At 42.3% G+C, this 24,087-nt stretch overlaps 1 protein-coding gene across 1 annotated transcript in view; it reads left to right on the forward strand.

Annotated features, from left to right (window-relative positions):
• The first annotated feature begins 2,083 nt into the window (after nucleotides 1–2,083).
• Nucleotides 2,084–24,087, forward strand: part of LOC115329799 (chymotrypsinogen B-like) — a 48,534-nt gene continuing 26,530 nt past the window's right edge. The window contains exon 1 of the mRNA XM_040212046.1: nucleotides 2,084–2,132. Within this exon, the coding sequence (XP_040067980.1) occupies nucleotides 2,084–2,132 (49 nt within the window). The remainder of the gene's footprint in view (nucleotides 2,133–24,087) is intronic.

The raw sequence follows: 24,087 nt of genomic DNA on the forward strand, positions 1-24,087 counted from the left end.
TGACGAGACGTCAAGTGACGGCGCACTGACCCATTCTGGCCCTGCTTGTCCGATAGCGTGCGCTTCTATAATCTTCCACTTGAGCGTGTTCCTTTGCCAACTGATGACGGTGCATGCTTCAAAGGCTGGTGCACATCCGCAGTCGGGGCAGTGTACACCATGATGCCCCCGCACAAGCTGCGACACATTATACGTATCTTAACCGCTCATTAAAACAACGTTTTGTCTGCCCTATTTATTTACGGCGGCACGATGGGGGATAAAAAACACCACTTCCACAGTTCATGTCACAATCTGGTTTTAGTTCTTCTCAGTGGATACTTATTTTTCTCTAACGTCAGAATTCACATTTTGCACATCCTAGAATATTTTTTGAAGAGCCGATAAGACCACACGAACACCGATTCGTCGTCCCACTTTATTCAGATTATGGCAAACCTTCTGTGGGTACAGTAATACCGTGATACTCGTTTTTTTTTATGTTAGCATCTTTATTGCTCTCGATGCGTCTTCTCTTCTGTAGAGTTTCTTAGACCGCAGTTAGAAGGTGCGATGCGTAGTCTTGGTCCATGAGTCTAAAAACTTGATTTTTAAAGCTGTCATTGAGCAAGTGGAAGCAGACTAGTATAGCATTTTTCAAACCAATGTTGATGTTATTTTTTTTTCACCAGCTTAGAATGTGCTGATGAAAAGGGTAGGAAAGGTGCTGGCTATTTGAGGCTCTAGGCTCAAATAGCCAGCACATGCGTGACGGGTGGCAGTGGAGACTGAGGTATCGAAAACGTACAGAACCGTTTACCGGTAATTCGTTGATGAGAATGACCGGGACGAAGCATTCCCTAAATGTTTCGAGAAAACCAGAAATTTCATCGTCAAAACGCTCTGAGTCACACTCTAGAAGCACAAAGAAGTCATATACAAACCTAATTATCTTCTTTATTTACCTTTAAGCTTCACGTTTCTTAGATAAATGTCTGTCATAAAATGCGAGGTAGATTTTGCTTAACACGGGAGCTAATCAGGAACCGGTACACATGCAGTTCATCTAAATGAGACTCCTTTTTCCAAGTGAAAAAAACGTCAATTTTATGTAAAAGGTTAAAAGCTCTAAGAAATGGCTTATGGTTAGTCAGCACTAACCTTGAAAAGCTACGTATCCCTAGCCGTCAATACAATGTTTAACACATGCTAAAAGCACCGAGTGCGGAATGGAGCAGTAAAGAATATTAATGTCAAAGTGTACAGGCAACAAAGCTTTGGTCCGAACATCGTTGAAGAAAGTCTACTTCTCTTCAAGGCTTTTTTGCCCGAAAGGAATTGTCAGTATAATACGTTCAATTTTGTTTGTTAAATTACCGCCTGCGATGTTTGCCAGATTTAATCTTCCGGCACTATTACACGTAGCGGATTGTAGATTTTGTGTTTTGGTTGAGAATAATAGATAAAGATTGAGGCTTTTTTTCCTCTTACAGCTAAAGAAAGTTCATATAGATTCTGCCGTCTGCATAGTTTGCGTGCTTCCGTTTCCACTTTAAAAAAAAAAAAATGTTTCCCCCAAAAACAATGTACGCATCATCGAACTTTGATTCTCCGCAAAATAAAGCGCTAATTGTCCGATTTAAATTCCAAACTTTCACGATTGATCATTACCATATTAAAAAGCTGTAAGTCATTTTCTTGTACATTAATTGTCAAAATGGCAGCCGACGTAGGCCTCCAATATATAAAACTAAATGGCGCAACTTGCAAAAAAAAAAAAATAGAACGGGTCCCGTTTTTTTTGTAAAATTTTCAGAAAATCACATAACATTCTAAATAAGATTCGGGCTAATTCTTAAACTTTGGCATCAGTTTCATATTGCTAGTGATTCAATTGGTTGGGGGCTCAGCATTCGAGAATCTGTCGTTTATTTTTACAGTAAAAAACAACAGCAACAACAAAAACCTTGTAATTTTTTTTACGAATTGCACATAACACTGGGGAACTGGTAACAAAGCAGATTCCAGAGTACATCTGCCTGCTTATGTCTGGAGCGACTTTAATGAAGGGAGGGCGAATGCTGTCTCCCAACAGTCGGAAAAAATGATTTGGCGGGACTTAGCAGTTTTGACTGTCTCCAGCATACTATTGGGTAAGTGAGCATTTTCGTCGGGCAAGTAGCAGATGCCGATCTTGAACTTTATCAAACATTCAGGCGGAATATAAGCTCGATTCTTAGAATAAATCAGTGTTGTTAAAATAAGTTATGTAATCTATTTTCAAACCAGGATTGGGTAGCGTTTTAATTGATTGTTTACTTTTATAACGACACAGTTGCACTAGTCATTTGATCATTTTGAAAGTATTTTATTAACCAGTAAACCTTACTAATTTATCATACTGTCTCTCTTTATTAGCATCATGGGCTACGAAAGTATTTTTGACATCGAAGTTTTGGGCGTTAGGAAAGCGTGTGTTGTATATTCGTAGGATGAGAAAGTAATCACCAGAATAGTAATCAAATGGAAATTGCATCTGAGAAACTGCCCAGCCAGGAGCAGTGAGGAGAATCAAGCGAAATTACATAGATCCAAGTGGAGGCATACCATATGTCCACAACCTAAGATTTGTAGCCTTTCTGTCACATCCAAAGAAAAACTTTGGCTTAATCAGCGGGTTTTAAACCATACTTCAAGCCTAGATTATCAAAAAGGAATGAAAGTCGCTGAAAAAAAACGAAAGACACAAAACGTCCACCCTTTTGATAACTAACACCAAGTGAATTCGGAAAACATATATACGTATGACTCATCATAAAATTAATGTATTTTTGGGACACAAGGAATAGGGCGTAAACAGAAACAATTACCACAAGGGCAAAATGAATTTTCACGAACAAGGGTTGCATAACAAAGGGTTTTGTTAGCAATATATCCCCGTCACGACTTGTGCTCCACTGCGGCCTGAACGGATTCAGTGCCATCTGTAATCCTCCCTCATTTCCTCATCTTTTACCCTACACATACAGGAGTTTTGCTTACCAGCTTAGATATCCTCCTGCTTTCCTGAGATATTAAATTATTGCGGCCACTCGAAAATTTGCCAGCACTTTATCGCTATCAGGCATTATGTTTTAGAGCTGTTCAAACTTTTTTGTTATTTCTTATTAAGGGTACCTAAATCCCTGGGTTCCACAGAAACAATCGTTAATATATCAATATTCGATCAATCGATCAGTTTTCTTTTTTAAAATAAATTTTACTTTACCCAACCACATAAATGGTGGCTACCCCGTACCTTCCTGAAGCCTGTTGACAGTGTTGATTGTGTCGTTTATCGATTAGAATCCATTATCAAAAGAAGTGTCCAGGCTTGCGATGTGTAGGCACGAGGCCCCTACACAAGAGCACCGCTTTGTTGTACGATAGCGTGAGACGCGGAAGTAGTCACCGGCCCTCCTTCAGCTCGCAAACTGATTCTGAATGCATGGCATTTTAATTTCTGATCAGAACTCAAGCAATTTGATATTTTTAGGCTTCTAGTAAAAATAATACATAAATAAAACAGCGCTAATGTATGAGTAGCATGGACTAGCAACGAGAAAACCCCAAGGCCACTGTCTCCGGTAACCGAAAGCAAGAGAATACACTTCTGTAAAGCGCGCATTATAAAATATATAAATAAGTGGACCATACTAGCACACGCATTAAATTCCTCGGGAAGGGTAATACAGCGATACACCAACTCATTTCTGGTTGCCACGTGTAGTTTAGCTAGCACGCTCGCTAAATGGCGCCGTTATGTAGGGCGTCAAAACTGGCGTTGATCAGACGAATTTTCAATTTGACCAAAGCCCAATTTTCCTTGATTTTAGTTCACACAGAAAGAATAAAAATACACTCAAATGGACGAGGTTACAGACACCCACAATTCTTTCAACGAGCAAAGACACATTGATATCATGCCCATCGCATTAGGAAAACCTCATTGGTCACAGAGGAATACAAGGACGACGAAAACACTAGAAATATATACTAGAAGACGATAAATAAAGTTGAATTTATCTCCCTAAAAAAATAATATTAAACAGACGAGAATTGAAGGAGGCCTTTTCTATGATAACACGGGCACTTGGAATTCCAGCTCTTTTGTTGGTAACGACTACGAAGGTTCTGAAACATTGTGCGTGGCATACTTGATTTCAAATGCCTCAATCACTTCTTGCCCATACTTGTCCTTGTGTGAGCAAAGTACTGTAGTGTTTTCATAGCTAGGGGTGAAATCAAGGAAGGTGGGGCCATGAACAACAATTGGATGGTAAGTGTCAGATGACGCCTGCTTGACGTTTAGAAAGTGCTCCCTAAGGCGAACGTTCAAGTAACGTCCCGTCTGGCCGATGTATATGGTGTCGCAACACAGCGGAATAAAAAAAATTGGCTTTTGTTGGCATTTAACATATTTGTTGGAATACTTGATGGTGCATTCTGGTGACGACGTTTGTTATTCACCCTCTGGAACATTGGTTTTAATTTCATCCTTCATGGGAAGACCATCTTCGTTTCGAACAGTCCAGCTAGACTCTTCAGGGGATGGGCGGTGTTATGCACGTATGGAATGCAGGCTGGGCGTGTGAGTCCGTGTCATTTGTTGTTAGATGAAGGGCGTTCGGGGGCTGTGATGTGACGCTTAAGGGTAGTACGGAGGCCTGCTGGGTACCGTGCTTGGAGCAGTCGGCCATGCAGACGTTGGACGATTGCTGATGAGAGATTACCATCGAATGGTTGTGCACGCACGCACCTGCTATGATAGCATCTCTAGTTATGAAAGCAACACAGTGCTTGGCTCACACAAGGACAAGTATGGGCGAGAACAAATTGAAGTATTTACGATCAGGAATGTCTCAGAACCTTTGTTTTCATTATTGATAAAATAGTTAAAATTCCTAGCACCAGAGTTATTATGGAAAAATCTTCTTAAATTTGTTTCTCTTTCTTTTTTTTTACGGGGAGATAAATTCAGTTTTCTTCATCTTTTTTGGTATGTTTTTCCAGTATTTTTGCCTGCCTTTAATTTCTTTGTGACCCTATAGGTTTTCGTAATGTGATGGCCATCACATCAATGTGTTGTTACTCTTTGAAAGAACTGTGGGTATCTGTCCCTCGTCCATTTCAGTTTATTTGATTCTTTCCGGGAGAACTACAGTTTATACGACGTACTCTGCCACGTGTACTTCCTTGATTCGTTTCTTTACAACATTGCACAAAAAAAAGTTCAATCATATTCAAAAACAAAGCTAAAATAAATGAGTGTCCTAAAGCAGTATTAAAGCTACAGTTCCTTTTTGCTGTTCTATCCAAATGTTATTGGGGTCTAGTAATCAAATAACTAAGTTTCTAACCTTTTAGCCTGGAGTATATTACTCATTTGCGTTTCGGTAATGGTTACAACACTATTTAGAATCAGCAGATAGAAAATTGCTCCACTGTTAGAAAAAAATAGCCTAACCTGAAAATAAAATGTGGAGATTCAATTCATTTCAATTCAATTAATTATTTATTGCCTTCATTGTTTTTGAAATTCAAGAAACTTTCTTCTTGAACCTAAAATGTCTAGCTTTCAAACCGATATCGATAACTTATTAGTTGTCTAGTAAACGTGAAATAATAACTAAACAAAGAACAACACAAATGACACTCTGTTGGTTAAACTTTAAGAAACCACGAATAAAGAAAAACCGATTTATTTGATGTAGATCACTGAAGCTAGAAACACTGAATTTGTACATATACGTATATGCTTGAGCATGGCAGATCAATTTATCAGTCCCTCCGATCACTGGTAACAATGCGGAAGAAAATATACTAAGTTAAACCACAGAACAATTAACAAATTCTAATTGGTGTAAATCCTGCCACACTAAAACAAAATGAGCTAGATTTTCTGAGCCGAAAAGCTTCACTTGCGTTTTTTGCGCCTTCCGATTTGTTTGTATTAGAACGTTAAAGCAACTGCCGAACAAGTTGGAAGCTACAAAAGACACTTAAAGCACAGCTTTGCTCAGAAGAGCACCGCTTTTTCTAGTGCTCGGTCTAATATAAATCCATCTTGCTTGATGATTCTTTGGTGTCAGCATATAACAAAAACACATAGAAAATAGGTCGACAAAAATAACATAAAAAGTACTTCGCTGATTTTATTTTGTGGGAAAAGTTTGATTTGAATTATCATTGTAACAATGGTCTGAAGAACATAACTACTTAGACGATGTTTCAGACGATGTTAGAAAACCTCAGAACGATGTGCATAACGTCTCTCGTAGTTTTCGCAAGCAAAATGATGTAGTGGCTCTCGATGATGTCAAGGTAGTTTGCAATTAAGCTAACCTTTAGATTTAATAATTGATACGTTATTACCTGCAGTAGTTTTACCCCGATTATGTAGAAGGTAATATTTTCTTAAATACGCCCTTTGACAAAGACCATCCCGGCATTCATTTTATGCCCTTTGTCTAATGGGAAATTTGTTTTTTACTAGAGCCGTTTTTTTTTTCTTTTGTCGACTCACGACCACTGTTGTCCACTGGAGGGCTCGATGCCGCAATAAGCAAGCAGGTATAAAGCCTTCGGAAGTGAGTGGCATGTCCCGAAAGTGGCATGCCGCTCTTCCAAGTGCCTGTTCGAACAGCGTCCAGGGTGCTGGATTCCTTCATGTCATCTCAAGAGAGCCGGTATATTGCGCAGTAAGAGCGCATGCAGGTTCGAGAAGTATCCGGGGAAGCCATTCGATGTCAAAATTTTTAAATTCTAGTTCATCAAGTGTATATATATGTTCCACGTTTAAATGACTTATTTTCGGTCTTTAATGAAAACGGGTTTAATAAAACCCACTCTAAAACACAAGAACTCATGGCTCAAACATTCGACTCGATGATCTGGGAAGCCCAGCGGACGCTCGACTTCCGGCACGAGCATCAAAGTTCAGGTGGCTTCAATTGCGCCTGGCTCGGTAAGCAGCTATCCGCCATCCAGGCCCCTATTCGCCATTTTAAGTTTGGCAACAAGTTCAGTGGCTCCATCTATTGGGTAGCCCAGGAAACTCATCCGAGTCAAGCACATTTGCAAATTTTTTACTCGTAATTTTTTTGTGCTATAAGCTACCATTCCGAAAAGATAGCGTGTATATTTGATGTACTGCTACACCCACCATCTAGTTCAGATCCGGAAGTGATTGGGGGCTATTTGCGCACTGGCACCACCAGGTTTCACCTTACGCGACAAAGTGCGAATAGTAGAAATCAGTGCTTGCGGCTCGCAACGAAAATCCTTTTTTATTCAACACACGGACGTGTCTTCACGTCTCGGTTAAACGCGATAGTCGTGTGTCTATCTTTATACTTTCACGTTCCTTCAAAAATATACGATTGACCTAAATGTGAAGGTTGCAGCCTAACGACAAAAATTAATCCCATTCCTTCAGTATTAGTGTTTAAAAAACAAAACAGTAACTCTAATGCAAGACTAATATTTCTCTAAAAGTCGCATTTCATTCACTCACAGCCTTTGAGCCAAGACATTAATCGGCAGCAAAAAAACCCTTATCAGGTGTTATGGTTGAAACAAATGGTACATAAGGCGCATCAGAGCATAACGCAATGTAAAGTTGGCTGCATGTCGTGTGGGCATTGCCAGGTTGCACGTCCCTCAGTAGCATGGAGGTTTTAGAGTGTATCAAGGAGAGCTGTTTTCAACACTTTAAGAGGCATAAAACCATCCCACCCTTTGTTGCAGTTCTTGCGCCGAAAACAAAGTAATTCAACTGGTAATGATAGCGCAACAGATATTGACGTTTATCGTTTGAAACATTTATACAGCACAAAGCAAACAGGCATAATGCAAATCATTCGAATTCTCCCCCGTGCAATAAAAGCCCATAAACTTTGAACGACTAAGCAACTGCTAAATAAAATTTGTTAGAGCATAGGCTCTGTGTCACCAAGCGTAACTGCGCAGTATCATATATGAACTTAACTTATTATTAAAATCATTTCTCGAGCAAGCAATAATGCAATCAGCTCGCGTGTCAAACTTGTATTCCACTTATAAACTTGAAGGGATTTGTACAAAACTTTCTCATTGGGCTAATAATTGACAACACTGCTACAGGCGTTCGCTGGTTAGACAGAATTATATAGACGCCGTCTTACTGATAAAAGTGTGCCGTTGTCTGGAAATGTTTTGGCAACGCGTTTTGTTAGCCGAACGTTAAGGCTACGATGCAACGATTTTTTAACCTGGACCAAATACCTGTAGGAGTACGTCCCTGCCCCCGTTTATAATAAAGATCTAAAAATGAATTTTACCTCCGTGTGTTAGCTTTTGTTGAAAAATGGCAAATACTGAAGTTTTGGCCCTTTCAATATTTCAAGTTACGTGTACAGTGATGTAACTTGTCGAAAACCGAGGACCCGCAGTATCCGTACAGGTTCTCGGTGTCTGCCGTTGCCCACCTATTCACATTAAGAAGCCAGCCCCCCCCCCCCCCCCCGAAAAAAAAAAAGGAAAGAAAAGAAAACGGTCCCCTTGAAATGTAAGGAGCGAACTCGCATGCCTATCTGCTGGCGTTAGTCCTCGCCTGTAGGCTTCGGTTGTTGCACGATCAAACCCAGGCTTTACGCCTGTGAATAAATCGTGGCACTATGAAGGTTCCATGCTAACTTTCAAAACGAATATAGAGAAAAATTGGTGTACATACCTATGCAGAACAAGGCGAGAACATTCACGAATTCATGACAACAACGTCCTTTATAAACAAGTAAAGAAGAAAGCGTGAATATTGTTTTAGCACAGATGCTTGCAGGTGACTAGTACGTATCTGGTGGGGCTGTATCAATGATTAAAATGCCTTTAATTATAACACTAGGCTCAGTCTTATGAGAAAAAACGGATGCAGATAAGTGCGCAAGTTCAGTGCGATTTCGGTGTTGCACAAAACTCTGCCAATTCTGGGCGATTTTAAATATATATCTTGCTTCCACAAAATATTTTGACCACACGCTGTGCGGCGCTTCCCTGGTCATTTCAACGACAAAACTGTTTAACAATAAAAAATATTTCGCGAGTCAGAGGTCTTTTTTGTGAAGGAAAATTTAATTTCTCGGTCTTCATCTCAGCTATGTATTCTCCAAATGTGCATGTTTATGCCGCAGGCGTAGGTTCACCTTCCTGCCTTTTCAAAACACACAGTAGAAAATTATTCTCAAGACAAAACGTAGCATTGCCTCAAGAAGGATCCTTTCCGCTTGATTCTTAAAACGTATTGTCTTTTATGAAGGTTTCTCCGCATAGTTTGACCCGTACAACGAAGCAATATGTCTGAACAAATTGGAGTACTGTAACTATTTGTTCAAACAAAATTATTATATCATCCATCTCATTAAACTGTTTATGTGGAAAGTCTTGCAGGAATATTACGTTTAACTAAAGGCTCAGGCACTCGAAGTATATTTGAAGTGATATTTTCTATCCGTACCTTCATTTATAAATTGCTAACCTTCTGCACACCTGTATTTGCCATTTTCGCTACAGTATACAGGTTGCAATGAGCCTTCTCTCCCCATACCTGGATATAATATATTCTGCTATATCGTAATTAAAAAAAACAGTATAAACTTATGTTCTTGTTTTTTTGTTTTTGTTTTTTTGGGGGGGGGGGAACGTTTTTTTGTATGTGGGTGATTTAAAGGTGTTGTTTCGTATGACAGCTAGAGCATGTTATTCAACCCTACTTGCATCTTAACCTTTGAGGTTTTCAGATTTTCGATATACTGATATGTTGATTCATTGCGAGTATCATATTAATATTGATAAAATATATTAATTGTGAATTTATTCATGAGCGAGATCACCATTTCAATCCAAAAATACATGTTACGTGGTAGCACATTTTGAAATGTAATATGTATACATGCGTTCCGAACGGAATGTCGGTATACATGCGGACTTACATGAAAAGCCGCTGTTTTTTATCTGAGTGGTGTATGTCTTGATAGACCATACAAAAATGTTCTATGGAAGTTTAAAAAAAAAATATTATTACACAATTTGGAACTCTAACGTCAGCCATAAGAAACCACAAGACACACTAGCCACCTAAAGACTAATATATGCCCTCAAAACCATAGAATCTGGACAATTCGAACTTCTTCAGCTGATTTTAGAAAAAATATGTCTACGAAGCTATGGACTCACGAGTATCCACTTTTCTTTAGCGAGTGATAGAAAATGTATGTATTTGATGTTACAGATTCGCGAGTATGCAATGTTTCGTCGTCCGCTATGAAGTAATGTATGTCAATAAATCTGTAGACACGCTAGTTTGTGAATTTCCTTAAGCCGACTCAATGGTGTTTATGCCACCAAAGCTATAGGCGTTCGACATTTCACTGTGATTTAGCGAGCTATAAATTCATTTGTACATCTCTCCAGTTATAGACTCGCGACCATTCGACATTCTTTAACCGGCTCATCGGTGTTTTATGTCGCTTAGGCTATAAACCCGTGTTCTTCTACTGCGCACTACAGAGGAAGGGAAGTGGAAAAGACTCATTAATGCGCTTGCTCGGGGCGATAATTTCTATAGCCAGTTTAATGGGGCGTACGCAAGGTCGGATTAAGTTACGAACTAAGAGGGCGGCAGCCCGGGGACCCGGCCCCTCGGGGGCCCCATGCTGTTAGTCGAGGGGGAAAAAATTAAATGCAAAATATTTTAAACAAAAAATAGAAATTCAAAACAAATGTAAAATATTTCAACCGCACTTGAGAAGCGAGGTTTGACGAAGACAATGGCACTGCAAGCGAAACCAAATAACATTTTGCGCAACGATTTTCTTTTCTTAATTAGTTTGCGCTTGCTGTACAGGAACGCCCCTTACATTTGACGTGTCAGCGTCCCCTCGCGCTTTTTCTCCGCGTTCTTTCCAAAACGGCGTTGAAGAGAAGGAGTCGCAGAGGGGCCCCCCAGCCTTCTAGTGTTTTTTATCACTCTTTAGAAAAATAAAAGGGAAACGTCATAAATGTCGGGGACCTTTGTGCAACTTGGAGAATCCTTTCTCTATAACAATGCGTCTAAACTGCCCCCGCATATTACAAGCCAGAAGAAATTCCTTCCGCCATCGCTGAAAAGTTAGATATGGGAGCATTCTTTGTGATTTATGAGAAAGAAAAAAAGGGAGAGCAGACTGCGTTGCAAACAACAAATAGACGACTCTAAATTATTGATTTTTTTCTTTAAACCGAAGTGTGAAATAATGAGGTGCCAACCAGGTCACTTATTCATCTGGCCCATTCCTTTTTTACTTCTTTGGTTTGACTCACGACTTATACTAGACCGGTTTGGCGCAAACTTTGGCCATGCATAAGCCAAGTTGGCTCTGGCTTGCGCCGATATGTCCCAAGCCTGGGTCGAGGAATTGCGCTACTGGGGACATTTCCTTTAAACTCACAGTCGAAATGTAAGGTCACGAGCATATAATTGGGGCGTCTACATGAAAACTAGAGTTTTAAAAGAGAAGGAGGTGAGAAAAGCTACCAAGGTTTAGATATGTAACCAGTTGTTCAAAGACATTCAAAGAAAACTGCCATCTGGGTTATAAAGAAGTATAAAAACTGACTACCTGCCAAGGGGACTGGCCTGATATACCGGTGCGTCTGCTCTGTCCATTCCCAGCACTTACTACAGCGTGTGAGCGCCTTCCTAGTAAACGTTGGTATCTCCAGCTTGACGTCGGTGGACGTCGGCAGTCGGGATCTTTCAGCGTTAGGCGGACCCACGCCACTTCATCAGGGTTTCCGCTGGTGTCGAGACCTAAGCTTTTACCTGCGTAAGATTCCGATGCTGCCGAAACGGAACTCCCGATCGCTCCGGTCCCATTCTGCCCCACCTGCTGATCGAATTGGTACACCTGACAATGGAAGCCCTCCTGCGGCAACTACGCCGGCTGGCCGTTCTGGTCAGCAATCTTTCGCAACCTTCCTGCCCTGCCTAATAATAGCATGCCCCCCCCCCCCCCCCCCCCGACGTCTGCACACCTCTTACCAACAACAGCCGGGTTGGTCGGCGCGCTCACCTCGGCTCTTCGAGCTGCGTTTCCCGAGATCAACCCGCCAAGGAGGACCCACTTCCCCCAGATGGACCCGCCCATCCCCAACGCGACGGGCGACGACGAGGACGACTTCCTCCTCCGAGGGTTCGCCAGGGACCAGGACCCCCCTAACCGCTACCGGGCCCGCATCCCAGAGGATAACACCGACGATCCCTCTGAGAGTGAGTGGGACACCAGCCCGGACCGAGAGAGGGTTCACAATCCACGTTATGTACGACCCCAGAGAGTCGCCACCGGAGCCCGTGGCCAGCGGCTTTTTAGAACAAGTGATCTCCCCCCCCCCCCCCCCCCCCCGAGAAGGGACTTCAGAAATGACCTGGTCTTCGTGGACCGTGCTAGACGCCAGTCAAGGTTCTTCGGAACCTGTGATGTCATGGAGATACAACTCCTTGAAAACGTTCTTGCCGTGTGGGACAGCGTCTCCTCCCTCCCCCCCCCCCCCCTCCGTCCAGCAGTCAAACTCCGGATCTTTGATAGGGTCCGTCCCCTCTACCAGGTTGAACTCTCAGGCTGGCCGAACGCCTTGCAGGGCTGCGCCGACCCGTCGGCCTCCTACCTTTTGGAAGCCTCCACCGGCCGCCACTGCAGCTGCCGACCGCCAGAGCAGACTCCTAGACCACCAGGAGAGCACGAGCCAGGAACCCCCCCCCCTTTCCCCCCCTCAAGGCATCCAAAAATACCGACGCCGCCGAGTAGGCTTTTCGCATCCCCTGTGCGACGCGCCGCGTCACCGCTAAGAGACCTTCTAGACCGGCTTCCCCTGTCCCCGTCCGCACGCAACCCCACGTGCCGGGAGTGTGCCAAATGAGGCAGTCTCCCCACAAATTTCTTTTTTGGTCGACGAAGTTTCAACCCGCTTGGACATTGTTTTAGATCAACCAGAGCCTGTAGCTGTAAACATGAATGGACAACAGGTAGTTGCCGTTGTATAAAATGCACAGACAGCGCTGTGTCTGTGCACTTCTTCTACTCGTCCTCCGTCGGTTTTTCCTGCGCTGTTCCCACCTATTAAGAAGTATAAAATGTAGTGGCCCCTCCGGATACCTTGCTCCAGGCCCTTCGGGCTGCAGACATTCTAGTCACTCCCCCTACCGAGTCCACTGAGGAGTAAAAGACTTAAGCCATCGCGGCAGACCGCATCCTAAGGTGGCCCGAAAACCACCCAACACCTGCTGAGACTCCTCTTGAGGAAGACGACGGTGCCGATGATGACGACTCCCGTCGCCCCATTTCGCTTGATTCAATCCACTGGCAAACAGTTGGACCCCGTGCACCCCCTCCCAAAGTTAACTGGGAACCTACCGGCCATACCTTCCATTTTTCCTGGTTAATTATTCGACTTCTCGTGACCATTTGCCTGCTATATTTTGTTTACCTAGACGTCTAACTCAAATGCGGAGAACGCATTTGTGCACCTTTCACAGATTTGTAAAAAGAACCACAAAGAGTCTGTTCGATATTGCCGCGCGCGCTGCTGGCCCAGTAGGCAGCGCGCGCGTGGCCTAACGGTTATCGCGCTTGCCTTCCACGCAGAAGGCCAGGGTTCGATTCATGGCCGCGGCTACACGTTTTCGCTGACAGTGTAATTTGATGTTCTGGTGAATTCGAGAACCGTCTTGCTGATTCGAGGTTAGAACGTTCTACGCGCCGAACCTTCTACGCCGAACGATCCAGAAACCCACGAGGGTACATAAGGGATTCCGCAAGGCGAGCGGAGTCAGTTTTCACCAAGGATGAAGAAAGAATAAACAATTAAAACAGGGACAACACAACTACATCTTTCAACTACCAACAGACGAGTAAATTTTCAACAGCGAGCAGCCGACTATACCCAGTAGGAGTAGGGGAGAGAAGGGGAGAGAAGGAAAGATAAAACACGCGAAGTGCAAGTCAGGGTGGTAGGGTTATCTCGGATTTTAAAAATTCAACCTCAGTTTTCGTCAGCAGGAGGGAAGGGTTTGACACGTTGTTTTTTGCTGTGGTCATGGCGAATGATTCTATGATTTCCCGGCCGAATCTGCTGTCATGCCCCCCGAGGATTTTTGTGCCATCAAAGAGGGGATGACAACTCAAACACGAACGGGCATGAATGACTATGGGATGATAAGAATCTGGAGAGGCCTTGGAAACTTCGTTGTGATGTTCGCGGAGTCTGTGATTGGTGCATCTCAGTTTTCGCCCCAGCGTTCGACTCGACTGCTACGCCGACTTCGACGCCCGCGACGCTCTGTTGTTATCTTCTGTTTCCTTTTTATTTTGGGCACAAGTTCGCCACATTAAACGTTTACTTATTACTCTTTATTTCTTGTTTATTTGTCACCACCCGTAACAATATAAAGTAGACACCCTGTATGTAGTATGGTATACACAAGGCGTATGCTTTTAATTTGACCATATATATTTATAAGGGGCTTTGAGACCTAGACGCGTTCCGCCTTCACTGTATGCTTATCGGCCTCGGTGAATATAAGATTGGGGCTAATTGCTGGTATGCTGGCAAAGGAAATAACACTTGTTGATTTATTATTTATTAGTTTTAGGGGTTATATTACAAGAGCAGCATCGACAATAATATTTGTTAAAGGTTGGGTTAACAGAAATAATTTGCGGAAATGTATTTGTTTGTTTCAAATATTATATTGATCAACTTTCACGTTCCCAGCGCGTTTTAAAATTTCCCGCGAAGAGAGCACCACAAGCCCTGCCGATCAAAGTTAGTTGTAGTAGATCGTCTTTCTTCACCACTACGATATTTGTAAAGAAAACGCCGCAGCTGCGCATGCGCGCCGCCAACCTTGTATGCATAGTTCAAGGTCTTGTGGCTAATTACGGAGCACTCTGCGGGTGCTTAGTGGGTTGCGGAAACGGTCTACTAAAACTCCCTAATGACGCATGACTGCGTGACCTAGTTGTTTTCATCGTGTCATTACTATCTCTCAAATATGTCGTTTCAGGTTCACCGACGACAGAAGTGACGACGTGACCGAAACGACTACGTCATTGGTATAAGCCTGATTGTGGGCACAGCTTCCGGCTCTCCTTTTGCGCGAATATTTCGAATCGGGCCAGAAACGTGAACGTTCATTAACTATCGTCTTAAAAGAATGATATTTTCGCAACTTATTTAAATTTCTCTGGCATGTATTCGTGATTCGCGTCATTTCTGCCACTTCGGCATGACCCCTGAAACAGGGAGATAAAAAGTTTATCCCCAGAAATTATTTAATTAGCCAATTTAACATGGCAATTGTTCCCGGATCTAGTGTCGCAACGGATGATGAATACATGGTGAAGACCATGCACGTCTTACTCTCATTCCGTTTTAAAATATCTGTTCAGATTTAAATAAAACATTCCGTCCTTGAGGTAAATTGCTATGATACTCGGACATTATATCTGCAGGTTGGCTGGAAATTCTTAGAGTCATGAATGCATTACCGTTGACTTGGGCTGTGTTCCAAAATTTACTCGATCCGACTCCGGAGTAAAAGTTCCGTACTGTGGCGTTCCAAAACTTTCGCTTTCTTACTTGATGACATCAGAACACGCGTTTCAGAGCGGCTTGCTTACTCGGGAGTAATTCCTCACGTTACCCCCCTCTATCCGGAGGTAACGTCGGATCAAATTTAGTAGATACGTCATGTGACCAGTTCGCCTTCTGCGCGTCCTCTGCTCTCTGCGGCGACAGCCGTCAAATCTCGTTTGCTTCTTTGGCTATGGTGGCAGACGGTCGAAATTGCAGAGAATGAGGTGAGCCATTTATGTCTGGGTTTAAACGATTTTGTGTTTTCAAAGCAGAAATTGTCTGTGCAACAAATCCATACCGCGCACATTCCCCGGAAGTGTATACCAAGTGTTATTACCAGAGTGCGAGGGTTGAGAGGAGCTTCTTCGCATCCTCGTTCTCGGCGTTGGAGGGAACTCGGTATTCTAACGTTCAAGGCTGAGAATGTTCGAACGCAGTAGATGATGTGGAACCATTTTTTTTCTCAGACTGTGCGTAATAACTTGGCAACGCTTCAAAATCAGCGAGGTCTTCGAAGACTTCATCGGTCAACAGCCCCACCCTCTCTCCGGCCCCAAGAAATGCCTGCAGCTGTTTGGAGGTCGTCTTTGTGATTTTGTAATCATATTCGCGTCACAGCGAACTTAAGTTACATACCACTGTTGAAAAAGCCCCCTGAGCTGTAGCGCTACACCATATGGAAGTAATTTCTTCAAGACGTAATCAGGAAAATTACGATGCCTGGATGCATAAGATGCGTGTCGCTAAACATAGATCAAACTTAAAAAAACGATCGCTGTAAGTTTCGTCCAGGTGCTCTAAACGCATATGATCCGTATGCGTTTTGGGCACCTTGACTAAACTAACAGTGATAGCCCTTATTAATAAACAAGCTTTTCTTTTAGCGAATAACTGAAAGGATTAATTAATTTTGATCTCAGTATACAGCCAAAAATTATGGTGATTAAGTGGAGCAGGTGGAGCCACTTTCAATAACGCCGGGTCGTCACTGTAAAAGAATAATACCGAAGCGGCAAATATTATAGTCTCTCCGAGTACTTTATTTGTGACCAAAGATGTCGTCTGCTATTTTCCGCTGTGGCTGCTATGTTTTATTTTTGCCAGATCCCAAGACAAAGCCGATCCGCGTAGTGTTCAGGTAATTATCCCACCTTATCGAAAATCGAGTAGCGTATCGATTACTTGTGATGTCACGTGGTATTACCCTTGGACGTAGGAGACAGGTTACTCGGGTAAGTTTTGGAACATAGTTTTGGTGTCACAGCACGGACAGTTTTTGTTCGTCTACAAGTATCTTCAGCGTCGCTATTCTCCGAACTCCATTCGATGATTGCAGCGACCGACTCTTCAAAGTACATGCTTTGATGTGAAAAACAGTTGACATGCCCGCTTTCTTTATGAATTATGGATTTTTTTTAAAACTGTAAAAAGTGTGCACTTTAAAAAAATGATTTTCTGAGCTGAAATTTCTGCAGAACACGGAGACAGCTAATCACGACTAACAATAAATGTATCTTTGCGAATGACGAACTCAGAATACGAGATCCAATGCGTGATGTATGAAGGATCACAGCGAGCGATCAAATAATAGAATACACATCTTGTAAACCCTGAGATGGGGAACGATAAAAAACCGACAAACACAACAAATTTCAATAACCTGATATGCACAGGAACAACGAGAACGACGTTTCACTTGCTCATCTGTCTTTGGTTACATTTTCTTTTTCAAAATCTGCTTGTTATGCGTTCTTGGTGTCGCCAATCGGAGAACAAAATGGGTTTAAGATCGGAAGACGTTTGCCTATCCGTACTGCCACCACCATAGCTGGTTCTCTTGGAGTAGCGCGCACAAGAGGATGACGTGATCACACAGACAAAAAGTAATGTCCCAAAACTTGCAGACGAGGTGCTCCGAAGAGCGCCTGCCATGTGACTCTGGGAGTGCGGCTAGGCCACAATTTGCGTGTTACAGCTAAAGAAGTCCGGCGTAATACATAGCGTAGTAAGAGAGTAGAAACATAATATTTTACTTGCACACGTATTCTATCTGACAAAAAAGTCCCTTTCGTACATCGCTTGAAGGAAACAGAATTCACTAATAGGTGTTCCCATAGGATGACTGAGTAGGCAATAGAATGCGTGGACTTACAGAGTCAGGTCGTAATGACCAACTATTCGCCATGACTTGTGTTTTGCGAGGCTTGCATGATTGAAGACAAGATGTTGAAGCCCCGCCTAATCGGGTTTTCACATATCAGGTGTGTATATGCCCAAAACTATCCAGATGTTCTAACTCAAGTAATTTCTCGCAAAGCAGACGCAAAAAAAACATCACCCCGCGTCTTTCACTTTAGGATTTCCGTTGTTGATTTCTCCGTCTGAAGCGATTATTTGTAAGAAATGAAAAAAGAAACGCATATAGCTGATGATGACGTCATCTTGGGATCATGATTGTTTTTAAAGCTGAGTTGCTCTGTTGTAAAAAAAAAAGAAAAAAAACGAACGAAAAATTCAACAAAAAAGACAACTGTAACTTTTATGAGACAATAACGAATTTATACTTCTTGGGGATACCTCTAGACTACCGCCTCTTCATATTACATGTACATCCTTACAAAAAAGAAATCAAAACAAGTACTGTTAGCGTTTGCTGTTGGAAACAGCATCTAAGTGCCGAACTCAGTCTTATCCGAGACTCATTGAGAAAACGTTAGTATACAAAACGCAATGAAGGTAAGGGTTACTGTTTGTAAACTTTAAGGTTGTGTCTCACTGGAAAAAAAAATTGTTTTTAAAGTTGTTTCTAATTTGAAAAGTAAACAAGTTAATCTTCGGCAGGTAACTTAGACGAATTCAACGACCTAAAAAAGTCGCAAAAACTTTCTGCCGGGTATATAGAACTCCACGGTAACGAATACATAACATATCACTCACAATGTAAATATTTCGTGCCACTAGAATATTCCCGAAAATTACCCCTTTCCGAATTTGCGAAATATTGAGAGTGCTAAGCCTGATTCACTTACAACGTCTTGACCAATGAGGGAGGATAAACTTTGGGCAATAAATGTGTAATTGCCGACCGTGGCGTTAGAGGTTCACCAGGAGTTTGAGTGAAAAAATGGCTCGTGATAATTACGTTCACAAAAAATTGCACCTCAAGGAAAACCACTCGGGCAATTCCCGGTACGCGCGCTTCTAAGCACGAGCGGAAATATAATAATCAAAGGAGAAATACCACGCAAAAACCAACCAGTGCCGGTGAGGGGCCGCCGCACTCTAGATATTCTACCATAGCCTTCTACACACTGACAAATCTTGGCAGAACGTCAAGAGAAGCGGCCACGGAAATGGAAAAGGTGGTGCGGCAGACAACGGACGAGAGGAGAGTCACGTGACTGGCGCCCCGCTGCGGCTAGACGACGAAACACACTTCCCTCGAGCGAACAAGTGTGTTCCGGGTCCTTGCCACCGCAAAATCTGCTTGCTAACGTCCAGGTTTCCTGAAAAATGGCTCTTTAATGTTCTGTGTTACCAGATCCTCGAGCTCCAAATCTGCGACCGGACACTCTGTGGCTTCGTCGTCAAACTTCCAGGCTTTGTGAGTAAAGACGAAGCTAAGAGCCTGCAGGCCCTCTACAACTCTCATCGGCAGGTAGCGCCGCAATGGTCGCTCAGGGTACCAGAGTGTCGAGCCAAAAGTTTTGTCGGTTTGGTTTGGGTTTATGTTCAAGGCTTCCGGTTCAGTTCCGGGGTACAGAAACCGGTTCGAACCGGTTTAAACCGCTAAATTGAGAACGTATTTTTCGGATTGTTCAGGCAATAGGCGCAATTTCCTCCGTGAAACCAGTGACATAGAGTTCTTTATCGTTCGTAGAGGGCTATCTTTGTTTTCAAATACCAAAAATAAGATTTTACTTTATTTAATTTCGACGCTACTTTATATCTACATACGAAATATTGTGCATTCGTTTTATTTGTTTACTTCGATAAAATATATCTTAAAGAAAAAAAAAAAAACAGCTCAGGGACACGGATATAGCAGAAGAGGAAAGACAAACACGGCGCTGAATTACAATCGAGCTTTAATGAATCTGACAACGCGTATAAATACAAAATTTGCCCCCAGCAAAAACAAACTTGGGAGACAACACTTAAGAAACATGACGCCTGTTCCTAGAGTCATCTGCACGCTGTGCTGTTGTCCGATCTACAAAGAAACTTGCTCTCCTTTATCGACAAAGTAAGTGACGGGGTACTAATCCATTCTGACCCCGCTTGTCCATTAGGGCGCTCTTCTATAATCTCCCGCCTGAGCGTGTCCCTTTGTGAACTGATGACCGTGCATCTTTCAAAGAGTGAAGCGCATCCGCAGTCGCGGCAGTGCACACCAAGATGCTCCGACACAAGCTGTGACACATTAGTCGTGTGCTCTCTTAACCGCTCATTGTGACAGCGTCCTGTCTGCCCTATCTGTCTGCGGCATCAAGATGGGGGATAGAAAACATCACCTCCACAACTCGTATAAAAACCTTAATGCAAACTTGTTTTTCTCTTACATCATATTTCACATTTTCGCACATTAAAGAAAGTTTGTTCGGAGCCGATAAGACCACACGAATACCGATTCGCCGTTCCACTATTTTCAGATTTTGGGAAACCTTGTGTCGGTACGGTAGTACCTTGATATTCGATTTTTTTTCTGTTAGCTTCTTGATCGCTCTCGTTGCGTCGTCTCTTCTGTAGAGTTTCTGGGACCGCAATTAGGAGGTGCGATGAGTAGCCTGCGGCCATGTGTAATAATACTTAATGTGTAAAGCTATACTTGACCAAGTGAAAGAAGAATTTATGTAGAACATTCTTAATAGAAACGTTGATAATTTTTTTTCACCAGCTTAGAATGGGGTGATGAAAACGGCGGGAGGGGTTTGTTGCCCCCAGTTTCATAAAGACAGCAGATATGTGAGTGATGACAGCGGAGCACGAAGTCTAGGTATCTTATGGGACCATTTATCGCTAATTCGTGCATTAGAATGAACGGTTCCACGCACTTAATAAAAGTGGCAAAATAACGGAGTATTAATCATTAAAATGCTTTCCGTTACAGTTTACAAGTACTAACAAGTCATGCACAAAGCTAAATATATTCTTTGCCCTAGAACCTTCAAGTTTCCTAGATAAGTGTATGTCATAAATGCCAGGTAGATGTTGCTTTACACGAGAGCTAATCAGGAACCTGTACACATGCAGTTCATCTGAATGAAAGACTCTCAATTCTACGTAAAAAAGTCGATGTCAGGTAAAACGTTAAAGCCCTTAAGAAATTTCTCGCCCTTAGTCCGCACTAATCCTGAAAAGCTGCATATCCCTAGTCGCCAATACAATGTTCAACGCATGCCAAAAACTCCGAGTGCGGAATAGAATATTAAAGATCCTTAATGCATTCGGAACAGGCAACAAAGCTTCGGTTCGGGCATCGTTTTAAAAAGTCTACTTCTGTCCTGAGCTTTTTTTACCTGAAAGGGATTGCCAATAGATAAAACGTTCAATTCTGTTTGTAAGAATACGGCCACCGATTTTTGCCAGATTCCACTTTTCGATACTATTACACATAGCGCTCAGCTAGTTTTTTGTGTGTTATGGCTAAGGAGAATAGGTATAGATTTACGCATTTTCCCTTACTGACAGCTAGGGCAAATTTAGATAGATTCAGCCGTTCGCATTGTTTCCGAGCTTCAGTTTCTACTTTTCCAAAGAACACATCCTCCCTGCAAACAAACGTAGCCTCGATAGCGTCTACAGCTTTTGAGTTGAGCATGCCCTTCGGTAAGAGCATAAAGACCCCCTTCTAATCGTCCGGTAGTAACGACAGGGCGTTATCTCTTAAGTAGGTAAAGGTGCCTTCCACCAGGACTCTGCTACGAGACGCCTTTCATTGCAGTAACACATCAACACCCTCAGCGACACATCTGTCCGCTTCAGACCCCGCTGCTTGTCCTTACACTTCACTTATCAGAGACAACCACACCGGAGGCGACTTCATCGGCTCGACGGCGAACACTGGCCCATAGCGTAAGACGTGACTTACTTGCTTCGGAAGGCAGACGGCTTCCAACTTCTGGACCTCGTTTTCCGTGGCTGCAGGTGGTCTCCTAGGGGTGCTTTCTGGGAGGCGAGGCGATGTTTGCCACCCGATGAAGTGAACAGTTCTGTCGATGGCACGTCAGAGCTCTCGCCACAGTGATCCACCGCAGGAAGAGCGGTCACCAGCGAGCAGACATAGGTGTAAGCACTTTCAATAAAGTTGTAACTGCTGCTCGCACTCAATTCATAAAACAATTTTTCTATTTATGCGCATTGTCGGATCCATTAAAGCTGCGTTTTAAGTCAGCGCTCTGTTTGTCTTCCGTCTCCCAGCGCTGTTTTTTATCCGTTAAAATGAACTACCCACTAGCACATTGGCTAATGCCACTAGACTTAAGTTCTAATGAATCCGGTTTTTTTAATTGTTTTCCTTAGGACACACGTTTACTAGTGGTTATAGCTGTGTGTGTTGTTTACCGTTACCGATCGCTGACACATTACAAAATTTATGACTCATCCTAAATTTAATGTACGTTTTGGGACATAAAAATAGGGCGTTAACCCCCAAAAAATTACCGCAAGGTAAAAAGGCGTTATCACAAAGAAGCCTTGCTTAGCGAAGAATTCTGTTAGTATTCTATTCACGTCACGACTTGTGGTTTGCTTCGGCCTGAACGGATCTAGGGCCATCCGTCGTCCTTCCTCATTTTTTCATCTCTTACCCTATACATAGAGGAGCTTTACTTACCCACTAAGATGTCTTTGTGCTTTTATGAGATATTAAATCATTGGGGCCACTCAAAAAATAACAATCACTTCATCGTTATAAGTCTTTATGTTTGTGCTCTGTTCAAGCTTTTTTGTTCATTTATTATGCATGGTACGTAGACCCTTGTTGTCCACCGTAAACGACATCTAAGATATTAATATTCGATCAATCAGATTTTTTGTTTAAAGGTTTCTTTTCCAAACCATATAGTTGGTTACTAATTTGTACCCTCCTGAAGCCTGATGATTGTGTTAATTGTTTCGTTCAAGTTCTATTTTTGCCTAGATACATTTTAACGCCTGCTCAAGCTTTCAGTAGAAGAATCGATTATCATAAATAAGTGACCGAACTCTCCATTCATCGGGACGAGGCCCTCGCAAAAGAAATTACTCTGTTGTTCGACCGCGTGAGACGCGAAAGTGATCACCGTATAAACTAACCCTCACACGCATAAACTAATTATGAATACATGGCAGCTGAATTTATTATCAGAACTCAATCAATTTATACTTTTAAGGTTTCTTCTGTTCAAAGTAAAGCAAAGATAAAACAGCGCAGATATGTGACTGGCATGCACTAGCACAAGGAAAACCCCAGTGCCACCAGTTCTGCCGTAACCGAAGGCAAGAAAATGCACTTTTATAAACCGTGGATTATAAAATATTAAGTATAAGTGAACCACTGCAGCACACAGAATGTATTCATCGGGAAGGTATATTGCGGTGATACACGAACTCATTCCTGGTTGCCACGTGTAGTCTAGCTAGCACACTCGCTAAATGACGCCATTTTTTAGGGTGTCAAAACTGGCGTTAATCAGACAAATTTCAAAATTTACCAAAGCTCAAGTTTCTTTGATTTGTTTCATTACAATACAGCGAGAAAAAAATTTACTTGTATTCAGAAAAACGCTAAAATAAACGAGTGCCTCGAAGCAGTAATGAATTTATTGTTACTTTTTGTTGTACCATTCAAATATAAGTTTCGGAGCTAGTAATGAAACAAATAATTTTCAAACCTTTTAGCCTGCAGTATACGCATTCTTTTAATACACACGATAAGTGAGTTATTTACGTTTTACTGGGTATGACGGAGGACTTCAAATAAGAAAATAGTTTTAGATTATCAATGTATCAATCCGTGTGCCCCAAACAACTGGTAAGGCCTTAGGAGGGTTACACTTGCGGGAAGTCAAAGGCAACGAAACTTAAATATTTTCACTTTACATATTGAGCCCTTCGATGTTTTACAAAAGTGTAATACTGAGTATTACACTTTTGTTAAAACATGGAAGGGTATTGGAAATGTCCACGACAGGATTAAACCTCTTGTCATAGATGATCTGCATCCGAGTCAATAAAACACTTGAGTCTAAGGTAAAAATTATCTCCAGCCCTCGAACAAAATCACCCTTTAACGTGGAACACGTGTCGGTTCTCCTCACGTAAACCAGGAAGCGCAGGAGAACAAATGTAACAAATTATATATATGTATATATATATATTTTAATTAACAAGATTATTTTCAAAAACTTCCCCATTAGAAGCAATAAGAAAAGAAAAATA

This window comes from Ixodes scapularis, unplaced genomic scaffold (genome assembly GCF_016920785.2).
Source record: "Ixodes scapularis isolate PalLabHiFi unplaced genomic scaffold, ASM1692078v2 PGA_scaffold1__304_contigs__length_218370807, whole genome shotgun sequence".
Taxonomy (NCBI): domain Eukaryota; kingdom Metazoa; phylum Arthropoda; class Arachnida; order Ixodida; family Ixodidae; genus Ixodes; species Ixodes scapularis.